General features: G+C 49.2%; 1 protein-coding gene across 2 annotated transcripts; it reads left to right on the top strand.

Annotated features, from left to right (window-relative positions):
* Positions 1 to 1,900: 1,900 nt before the first annotated feature.
* Positions 1,901 to 11,144, top strand: mmp16b (matrix metallopeptidase 16b (membrane-inserted)). Of its 2 annotated transcripts, XM_037276411.1 has the most exons (11): positions 1,901 to 2,366; positions 3,381 to 3,529; positions 3,668 to 3,682; positions 4,171 to 4,287; positions 5,420 to 5,724; positions 8,026 to 8,187; positions 8,270 to 8,487; positions 8,577 to 8,715; positions 9,085 to 9,235; positions 9,625 to 9,740; positions 9,931 to 11,144. In XM_037276411.1, exons 1-11 carry the CDS (start codon positions 2,238 to 2,240, stop codon positions 10,302 to 10,304), a joined length of 1,875 nt encoding a protein of 624 aa, XP_037132306.1. In that variant the 5' UTR covers positions 1,901 to 2,237; the 3' UTR covers positions 10,305 to 11,144. The 2 variants fall into 2 exon arrangements, with proteins under 2 accessions (XP_037132306.1, XP_037132307.1); XM_037276412.1 differs by lacking the exon at positions 3,668 to 3,682.
* The last annotated feature ends 222 nt before the right edge of the window (positions 11,145 to 11,366 follow it).

The raw sequence follows: 11,366 nt of genomic DNA, 5'->3' as shown, positions 1-11,366 counted from the left end.
TTAAAAACGTCACATAATGTCCATACTTTATTGTTGTTCATTTCCAGGCTTCAAACCAGCCTGGAGCTACAATGAACAAACTGTCAAGTAGCAATTCATTAGTTGAATTAGAGAAGACCACCTTGGATTTCACCATCTGAAGGAAATGACTCTCCAGCTCCTGCTCCAGGCAAATATTTGAAAAGCAGTGATGGGTTTTAATTCTGTGTACACACGCGCACATGCTGTACTCAAGTTGGGCACACACACGCACACGCACACGCACACGCACACGCACACGCACACACACACACACACACACACACACACTCTTTGTTGACTCTTAACGCCAATAAAACATACTCACACCCTGATGTGCTACATTTTGAACCACCTTGTTGCTGTGGGCTTGCCAGAACATGACATTGTCATGGCGACCCGTCCGCCACACACAGCAACACCCCCAAGGTTATGAATGAGTGAGCCGGCCGGCATTGACACAATTTCACTCTGTTCAATCTGTCACATCCTGTTGGAAAATGCCCACTGTAACTGTTGAGTAATATGGCTTTCGGTTGTAAGTCACGTTGTATTATGTTGTCATTTTTTCGGTTGTAATGCTGACAACACACACACAAAAAACTGGTTGAAATGGTCTGAATCCCCCCCCCCCCCCTTTATGTTTGAAATGGTTTGATTTTCAATTGATGCTTTCCCAAATGTTTTTGTTGTAATTGTTTGATTTTTGAGGCATATGTTCCCTCAAATGTGACTTTTTTGCCTTCTTTGAATATCGTGTCTGACCAAGAGAAAAGTAACCTAAAAAAGTCAGGCTGCCCAAGTTAACCACTAACGACCATCAGTCGGGCACTTGAAGCTTCGAGTTCCCGAGACGAGTGCCAGAGTCTTCCAGTAAAAGGCCTGTCCTTGCCCGCCCTGTCTAAATGTACAATAACCACGACCAGTAACGACGATCAAACGTCGGAGTGTCCAACAGAGCGTGAACGCATCCTGACATCTTGATGGTGCGAAACGACCAGCTCCCTTTTGCTCTGACCGTTGGGATCAGGTTGCAGTGGCTTGCTTTTGGGGCCCTTCGGGGTTCACAATTGCTTGAGCAGAGCGACAATGGCTTGCAGGCAAAATGCTCCAGCAAACACCGCTACCGTGTGGCCACTTTTTCACTTGCAGGCTGCCTCAATTGTGTGTGTGAATGCTGCTGACTGAAGCATCTATTCTACAGAGAAGAGAAGCAATCATGCAAGCAGCACAAAACGGATGATGTTCTGACATCACAAGTTGCCAAAGCTTCCAGAGACGTTTGTCACACATTTGCAAACAGTTTGAAAGAATAACGCCATCCAATTTTCAACACGTCTTTCTCATCATTTGACTTTTGCCGCCTTTTTATCTTAATAGAAACAAAAACATTGTAGAATGCTATTTTTCTTTGTTTATGTCATGAGTCCAGCTCTACATACACCATTTGTTTTCATCCAAAGGCTGACCTGCGTGTACTCTAAAATTCTGCCTGGCAACGAGAGGCGGAGCAGACGTGTGACGTCACATGCGCGGATGCGTTGATGTACGTTGCTGCTGTTTCCTATAGCGAACAACAATGAAGAAAAATAGTAGTGTGGTTTTCTGATCATTTGTGATCCCCCCCAAAAAAGCAAAATTCAATTTGATTAACAATTGCATTGGTGTTATGATTTGTTGCTTTTAAAGGGGACTTGCACCCCTCCCTTTCAGATTCTTCATCTACGTTGAACACAAGCCTACATTGAAAACCTACATTTTTCTTTACAGACGCCGTGCACTTTCTGTCATGCTTGAAATCAAAGCTCAAGCGTGAGAGGCGCCGGGAGCAGGAGGAGGAGGAGGTGGAAGAGGAGGAGGAGGAGGAGGAGGAGGAGGAGGCGGCCAATCTTGCGCAGACTGCCTGCCCGCAGCCTCAGTGATGCTGCTGCTGCTGCTGCTGCTGCTACTGCCGCTGCTACTGCTGCTGCCTGCATGGGAGGGAGCCCGTGATGTAAATATGAGGATGGCGAGGGCAGCGGATGGAACACGCCGCCTCATACGTGCTTGACATCGGCCAGTTTGTTCTCGTCGCACCTTGCGGACGCTGCTCGCGATGCATCCATGCCTTTAGCTTGACGCAAAAAGACGCCAAAGCGAAACGCGGGAGGCAGGCTTCTCCCTGAAAAGCAGGACAACAACAACAACAACAAAAAGACTCGGGATTCAAGCGGGTCATTATGACCTTAGTCGCCTCCAGTGCAAGGAAAGCATCGGATTGCGTTCAGGCGGCCGGGTTCTGCTTGCATCTCTTGCTTTGGATTGCGTGTGCAGTGTCCGGAGAGGAGCACCAGCACTTCAGCGTCGAGGTAGGATGCACAGAAAGATATCATATCTTAGATCCACGGCCCTTCCTTGCTGTTTGGCTTCATCCGTGACCGTGCATTCTCCGCTAGCACCCCCGGCCTGGAAAAAAAACAAAAAATCCACATTTTGAGCCCTATTGTCAAAATATGGCTACTCAAGGCTCATTTACGCGCCCGCGCCTGTGAGTGTGCATGTAACCCAGATACAGATGCATGCTTTGTTGGGGCCTGCAATGCATTCATTGATGATGAAAATAGGCCTAAGCATCACGCTGATGGAGCGGATTAGCCATTCACACATGCCAGTTGCATAATAAGATTGGTTAATTTTTTTCTTTCATGATTTCATCAGATCTAGAAGCTCTTCCTGGATCCCAACTACCCCACAAACCAATTTTAGGCCTCTCTGCCATACATGAGGGAGACGAGCACCTCGCAGAAAAAAACACATACACACACAACGGCGAGAGAGAGAGAGAGAGACAGGAAAGGGATCATAAACAAGGCGGTCGGTCGGTCGGTCGGTCGGTCGGGAAACAGGGACGGACGGACAGATTATAGGTAGCGTAGGGGGGACATTTGTGATTGGCCGCCCCCGCGGCGAGGATGCTGCTTGCAGTGTGAACGGATGGACAAATGATGGAGCGTACACTGGGGCATCAACACGGTGGATGTATTGTGTTGTAGTGGCACCAAACTGTCGGCGCACTCTCTGATCTTTTTCATTTATTGCTGATGTCTTTATGGTCTTTTATGTCGGACGTTCCATCCATGCATCTATCCATCTGTCCTTTTAGCTAGCTACGCTCCAGCTTCAACTAGTTCAAATATTCAACAACCAAACACTTTCATAGGATCAAGTGGTTGCTATTTCTAAATTCAAAATGGAATAAACTCCTATTCAGTGATAGCGTACCAAGTTTTAGTATATGTGAAAAGAACAATCCTATTGGTAGAGAGTGACTTTGGCGCATTGTCTATCACGTGGAAAAGCATCAAACGTTTGCCTCTTTTCAGGGATGGCTACAGAGGTACGGCTACCTTCCTCGGACGGAACCCAAAATGTCCGTCCTGCGCTCGGCCCAAACCATGCACTCGGCCATCGCCGCCATGCAGCGCGCCTACGGCCTCAATGTCACCGGGACGCTGGATGAGAGAACCAAGGAGTGAGTATTCTGCATTGTCATGTGTGCATGTGAGGAACAGAAAGAAGTTAGACATGTTGTCCTCCTCACATGCCCACCAAGGCGCGCAGGTGACGCTGTTAACACGTGTCCTTCTTCTTATTTTGCATGATGATGCAGTGATATCACGCTGAGGTGAGACTACTTGATTGCCTTCCTTCTGTGTGTGTCACTCATAAGCGGGCGGTAGTGTCGTGAGCACAGACTTGTTAAAGATGGACACTTGCCCACATGCACAATATGGTTGGCGCTGTGAAGAAAAGACAAACTTGGGACTAAAATAAATCACCTTTGACATGAAATGTGTTGATGTCATATCACAATATTGTCTTTGGAGGTACAACATTTGGATGAGTATTATTATGATTATTAAATATCATGGCACTCCAAAGGAGTTTATCACCACTGTAGAGCTTTATCGTTTTCACACAATTTCTCGATTGTCACTGTATATAGGATATCAATATTCTGCTCGAAAAATGATATTTGTATTTGTCAAAAACCAATAGCGACAGCATCGTCGCCGCGCCGCAATTCTTATTGTGCATATCGTGACAAACGAATCGTAGCCGATGAATGGTTCCTTCAAATGATCTTCTCTTCTCCTTTTGCTCTGTTTCCAGTTGGATGCAGAAGCCCCGCTGCGGCGTTCCAGACACGCTGAAAAGCAGCTCCAGGTCAAGGAGGCGGAGATACGCGCTGACAGGACAGAAGTGGCAACGTACGCACATCACCTACAGGTGAGACCAGGCCAGCTAGGGAGGGAAGCAGTTGCCTTGGAGACCATTCAGGCTTAGCCGCCGCACTTAACCGTGAAAGAGGAGGAGCAGTCATGTGTGCCAGCGATGACTTTCTTTTTTTCATTGGCACCGTGATCACATGCTCAGTGTTGCCATGGCGACTGCTCCCAAACGTCATTGTATGGGAAAATATAGTCCTCGGCGCAATGGCACTAACGTGGGATTTAACACATACGTGTCCTTGTGTGTGTGTGTGTGTGTGTGTGTGCGCGTGTGTGTGCCAGCCAGCGGTGAGAAGTAACAAAGCACCTGTACTCGAATGGATTTTTCAAGTGTCCTTACTTCACTTGAATATTTTTTGCCCTTATTCACTACATTTGAAATGATATACTATCTGCTTTCATATAATATATATGTACATAAAGCTAAAAATATGTGTGTTATGTACAGTACTGGAGTGTGCGTTTTGCCAGCTCTGTGAGCGTGTGCGTAACCATTATGTTCTATTTGGAGCAGGCAAAATCGCTAGCAGCTCTCTTTTTGCCTTTTCATGCGTTGCCACTGGAGTTCCTGACTGCAGAATCCTTCATTTCAGCAGAAAATATTGCCACTCTTATCTCATCCCCCGATTAGGCTCCGGCCACCTTTTTTTTTTCTTTCTTTTTTTTTGGCTTCTGAGGAGGGCGGCAGAAATGGACACGTTTCAGCCGTTGTCGCCGATAACGCCGTCAATGTATTCAAATCCTTCCCTCCCTTAATTTGAATTGATGAGCACACTCTCCAAATAGAATGTCAATCATCGCTGAGCCGATGACTGTGCGTTCTTCATGAAGATGGGAGGCAAGAGAGAAGATTCTCACCCAATTCCTCTCTGCCTGCCAGCCACTGATAAAGAGCGCTGTGTAAAAGTGCAGTGAACGCTGCCAGCAGGCTTGAAGTAGTTGGATCAACTTCTTTTCTCGCTGGCTAAGTAAAAGTCTCCCTGACACTGACCTCTGGAGCTACGACGGACGGATTGGGAGTGAATTTGCTTTCCATCAACTTGGACAGTTCAGTTCAGGTCGCCGGCAAAAAGAAATGGTGATCATTGCAGCACAATTCACTCAAGACTGATTTTCGATGTTTTCCTCAGCATCAAAAATGTCACGCCCAAGGTGGGCGCCCGCGAAACCCACGACGCAATCCGCCGGGCCTTCGACGTGTGGCAGGGCGTGACACCGCTGCGCTTCGAGGCCGTTCCTTACAGCGCCCTGGAGACGGGCCGGCGCGACGTGGACATCACCATCATCTTCGCCTCGGGTTTCCACGGCGACAGCTCACCCTTTGACGGGGAGGGCGGCTTCCTGGCCCACGCCTACTTTCCTGGTCCTGGCATAGGTGGCGACACCCACTTTGACTCGGATGAACCTTGGACCCTGGGGAACCCCAACCATGACGGTAAGTGGACAAGATGTACATTGGCACGTACGCACACGCTTGCAAGCAACGTGGTGCATTCACGGTGTGCTTACAGTGTAGGAAATAAACGCACGGTTTGGCACATTATTGTTTTATCCAACTCAAAATCTCGATTATATTTCGATGGACATGAACGTGGAAATTGGAACAAATGAAAACAGTAAGGGTGATGACAGTTAGGGTGTTTTCCTGGTATGGGGTCTGCCCAGGTGGTTTGTGTTCTACCACGTGTCGTACAAAAACAGCAGCGGGAAGACAATTATTGAAGAAAAAGAAAGAAACGCTGAGTGCGGGATGCTGAAATTGACGTCAACAGGGGAAGAAAAAAGAGAAAAGGAAAACAGCAGAACGAGGTGGGCGGGCGTCTCCGAACCACAAAGACAGTGTGACAGCATGAGACGTTGCCGCCGGATGAAATGTCTTAAAGGAAAGGAAAGGAAAGGAAAGGAAAGGAAAGGAAAGGAAAGGAAAGGAAAGGAAAGGGAAGGGAAGGAAAGGAAAGGGAAGGGAAGGAAAGGAAAGGAAAGGAAAGGAAAGGAAAGGAAAGGAAAGGAAAGGAAAGGAAAGGAAAGGAAAGGAAAGGAAAGGAAAGGAAAGAAAAGAAAACGCTTTGCAGAAAAGTTTCTCATCATGGGACAGCCCATCTGCCACTTGCAAAGAAACAGCAGCCATCTGTGTGCCGAAAATGCACCATCTCAGAGTTGGCAACCTCGCAAAGGCGTCCGTCCGTACGTTCGCCTCAGCCGAGCGCACGCGACAGACATTAAGCCGACCGACTCCAAATGTTGGATTGAATAATGTAGCCCAAGGCGGACATTAGTCACCCACCGCGTTTTGCTCTGATCCCCAAAAAGGTAACAAAGGCTCTCTCCTCCGCAATGCTCGCATTCCTGTCTCGATCAATAGCAATGCGTTCAGCCGGGCCCTATCGCTTCCTAAATCCAATCTAACCAAGATCGAATGTCTGAAATCAAGGCCAAATAGGATTGTTCTTTGTCTGCACTTTTTGATTGCTTCGAGGATTTTTGCAATGGAAGCTTTGTAAAAGTTGCCACCTCCCACTATGGACAATGGAAGCTTCTGAGCCATGTTCCATCATAGTTCCCTGGCCTTGCTTGGAGAAAAGGCCTCTTCTGCGCTTATGGGTCTCGAAAGCCACACGGGCTTTTAATGGCCTTTCACAGCAGTGTCGTTGTAAATGATGCATGTTGACATGTGCGCTAATGGTGGCCCCGGCCGCTCGCTCGCTAGCTCGGGAGTCCTTGTGGGACTTTGGTGCAAGAGTCTGGTGGTGTTGCATACATAGTCGGTCGGGGGATTTGTCACCTTTTAGCTACTGGCCCTGGCTCGGTGGAAACTAGCAGGAGTGGAGCTCATGTATGAAAGGGCAACAATCCCCCGAGGAGCCAGACAGTCAGTCACACGCTACGTATGGAAATGTTCGGCGGGTGTCGGAAATGACTTTGGCACTGCGATCCGTGGGTCCATTCGTACACGGCTACCGGGCCATTTTTCTTTGTTCTTTCAGGACGTCTTTGATTGTAGATGCTTTATCGTAGACTCCATGCTTGTATGGCAGCCACTGGCAGAGCTAGAAGGGGGAGCGGAGCCTCCGCAGGGGGCACCTGAAATACGCATAGCCAGACAGTTGACTTTGGGGTATTTTCTGATTTCTCAAGCAATCTGCATGGCCAAGCAAGGTGCCTCACCCCCCACCACCATTTCTACTAGAATTGAAGTGCTCCGTCAAAACAATCCAAATCCTGCTACGAGGCACAACGGACGCATTAGCTTGTTGGGATAACATCAGGCGCTTACAAAGTCCATTTCAGCCAGCACACTCACACGTTTGCGTTGCGGTGTTGTGTGCGTGTGACGCATTCATTATCATAAGTTGTCATTGGCAGCGACAGAAGGAACACACTGACCCAATTTGGCTAATTATGGCCATTCGCTTTCTTGTCGTTTTTGCACCTTCAAAGCGCACATCGGTGTTGTTGTGGTGAAACGGCGACACGACGCAAGCTGCAAACACGTTGTCGTTCGTCCCGGCCGACACGAGTCGGCTCCGGGGCTTTCCATAATACGCACAATGAAGGATGCTTTTGATAGCATACAGATAGCAGAAAGAGACCCTGCTGCTTGAAGGGAACCCGAACGTAGGACGTTCTGAAAGCTTCTACGGGCGTGAAAGATGATGGGAATGATCAAAAGTATGGAAAGGCTCTTTTTTTTCTTTTCTTTTTTTCGAATTGATCCACCGTTTTGTCCTGATTCTAGGGAACGATCTCTTTTTGGTGGCCGTTCACGAGCTGGGCCACGCCCTGGGCCTGGAACACTCCAATGATCCCACCGCCATCATGGCTCCTTTCTACCAGTACATGGACACGGAGAACTTTAAACTACCTCACGACGACCTGCAGGGCATCCAGAAAATCTACGGTAATCATCAAAAGCTTTGGTCACCGCTCCTTTTTCTTTTCCCAGACCAAACCAGCTGAGGTCTTGCCATTTGCTTTTCCAGGTCCACCCGACAGAGCCCCACAGCCGACCAGGCCTCCGCCCACGGCGCCCCCTCCTCGCTTCCACCTTCCTTCGGACCCCCGCAAGCACGACCGCCACGCCAGGCCCCACCGCCCTCCGCAGGGCGCCAAGCCGGCCAACCCCAACTCCAAGCCCAGCATCTGCGACGGCGGCTTCAACACGCTGGCCATCTTGCGGCAGGAACTTTTTGTCTTCAAGGTAGCTGCTGCTGCTGCTGCTGCTGCTGCTGCTGCTGCTGCTGCTGCTGCTGACGATGATTTTCCTCATTTGTGACCCATGACCCACAGGACCAGTGGTTTTGGAGGGTGCGAGACAACTCGGTGGTCCCTGGATACCCCATGCAGATCAACTACTTCTGGAAAGGCTTGCCTGCCAAAATTGACGCCGTCTATGAAAACAGTGAAGGAAAATTTGTATTTTTCAAAGGTAATCAAGTGCACATTTTCTGTTATTTACGTCGTCATAATAATAGGAAGAAGAATAAGAAATCACACAAAATAGCACCATCCGCTGGAAATGTCCAGTACTGCAAAAAGCCTGCTCCACTTTGGAGACATTATACACGACAGTTGCGTCAAAGTGTGACCGCCGTGAACATGCATTCATGTTGCTTTTTCGCTAACTGAACATAACGCCGCTCGCAGGTGTCACACATTCGCACGTCCATCGGGCAGATTAAAAAGACATCAGACTCGCAGTGCTCGAACGAGGTCTCGTGCATACGAATGACAAAGTCTGCCGAGGTTCATATCTATCTATCTATTTATCTATCTATGTATACGTCACGGTCCTCAGGTAACCGCTTCTGGGTGTTCAAGGACACGACTCTGCAGCCGTCTTACCCTCAGGACATCTCGCTGTTTGGCAGCGGCATGCCCACGCAGAGCATCGAGACGGCCGTGTGGTGGGAGGACGTGGCCAAGACTTACTTCTTCAAAGGAGACAGGTCTGCAAACGGGGACACAAGTTGATTTCATTCTTGTGATTTTTGGGGTGACTCGGAGGCACGCTAGCTTCTTCCTAGTTGAACGACAGCGCCTTCTAAAGTGGAGTCTGACTGCTCGGCAGCATGGCGCCGTGACATGTTTGTGCAGCTGTCACCGTAAATCAGCTCCAGCAAGACATATTGCTTTGTCGCCATCATCGCAGCGTCTACGTTTTGGTTATCTCCTCGAATGGGAGAGGACGACGATGTTAGACATGTAGAGGAAAAACAAATCCTGGGAAATGACCCCAAAGTCAATTATTTGGCCTTGTCCCAGCATATTTGGGCCACCCCCCGCCCTAACTCCGCCTCCAGCATATCGAGTGTGGCGCTTTTGTGCCCTTTTCCAGATACTGGCGGTACAATGAAGACATGAGGACCATGGATCCAGGTTATCCCAAGCCCATCACCATCTGGAAGGGCATCCCCGACTCTCCGCAGGGGGCTTTCGTGGACAAAACCAACGGTACTGCCGCAAATCCCGTGGAGATACGCTTGAATGGAAAGCCGCTTTGATTAAGCCGCTTTGCTTGTTTACGCTGCAGCATCAGCGCGTGATTGTCGAGTGCACGTTTGAGCAGGGGGGTGCCGCCACGTGGGTGGCCCGTCAACTGGTGGCAGAACTTTTCAAATGCGCTCTATGTCCATCCGTCCAGGCTTCACCTACTTTTACAAGGGGAAGGAGTACTGGAAGTTCAACAACCAGCTGCTCCGCGTGGAGCCGGGCTACCCGCGCTCCATCCTGCGCGACTTCATGGGCTGCGACGGCCTGCCCCCGGATCCCGACTGGGACTGGAACCCGCCGGCGGTGGAGGAGCGCCACTACGACAGCGGCGGCGGCGGCGGCGACGCCGACGTGGTCATCAAATTGGACAGCGTGGGCGGCACGGAGAAGGCGGTGGCCATCGCCATCCCCTGCGTCCTGGCGCTATGCATGATGGTCCTGCTCTACACCGTGTTCCAGTTCCGCAGGAAGAGCACGCAGCGCCACATACTGTACTGCAAGCGCTCCATGCAGGAGTGGGTGTGAGGAAGGCCCAAAGGCTGGGATCCAAAAGTCCATTGAAAATTGCCATGGCCTTTTGCCATCGATGGCCGGCAGAACTGAACTGAACGGAAGTGAACTGAAAAGGCGGTGAGGGAGCCATATCTCCTGTGTATTTATCCACTTGGACTCTTTTCTCGAACAAACTCAACAGAGCGAGTGTGACTCGAGCTCCTAGTGGAGCTTTTTTTTTCTTTTTTTCTCTTCGTCTTTCCCGTCTGCACACTTGCTTGAAGAAACCTCCCGAGCACCAAGCAATTAGATTGAAGCTTCGACTTGACTTTTGTTCTCAATGACATCACCCTGAGCGGTGGGTGCGGGTTTTTGTTTTTTTATATTTACATTGTATGACGGACTGACACACACTGATTGTGTGGACCGATTCTTCCAAAGAGGATGTTGGCTCTATTCTTTTCTTCCCTTTTTGGTGACATATTCTGATTCGTTCTCATCATTTGTGGAGGTAGCAGACAGCAATAAAGAGTGGTAAAAATACAACGCAGGAGAAGTCGGCCATTTGACTTTGGCCAATTGCGACCGCATTTCAAGTGGAAGCCAAGTCCAAGTGATTCTTTTCGATCATACACCCTGACTCTGATGAATCTGATCGAATTCCGATGATTGGCTTTGCAGAAAAATGGACCCATTTTCATCCATCTTGATCTCGAGTTTTCTGTCTGCTACACCTCCCAATTTGAACGCAATCTACGTGAATTGATGAATTTGTTTTTGAGGAGAACCCGAAACCATCTCCGTGTGTCGGCGTTATCGCGGCGGCGGAGAAGTCCGTTCCGCACCTAATCCCGAGCCCGATGCTAACCCTTTACAAAGATACGAACCCTTTTGTTCCGTCACCAAGTGCATTCCGTTCTTTTTGAACGGCTTTGCTACTCCGCGTCACATCGCTTTTTGTTTTGACCTCGCTCATGGGAACGGGGACCGAGGCAAAAGAGGACAAAAGCATCCACGGGAAGGTTCTTTTGGACTATTTCCCATCAGGAAAATATTCATTGAGTCGAGTGCGTCGCTGTTGCTCAAAAATATCAA

This window comes from Syngnathus acus, chromosome 17 (genome assembly GCF_901709675.1).
Source record: "Syngnathus acus chromosome 17, fSynAcu1.2, whole genome shotgun sequence".
In the NCBI taxonomy this organism is placed as follows: domain Eukaryota; kingdom Metazoa; phylum Chordata; class Actinopteri; order Syngnathiformes; family Syngnathidae; genus Syngnathus; species Syngnathus acus.
This window is presented reverse-complemented; position numbering and strand designations above follow the sequence as displayed.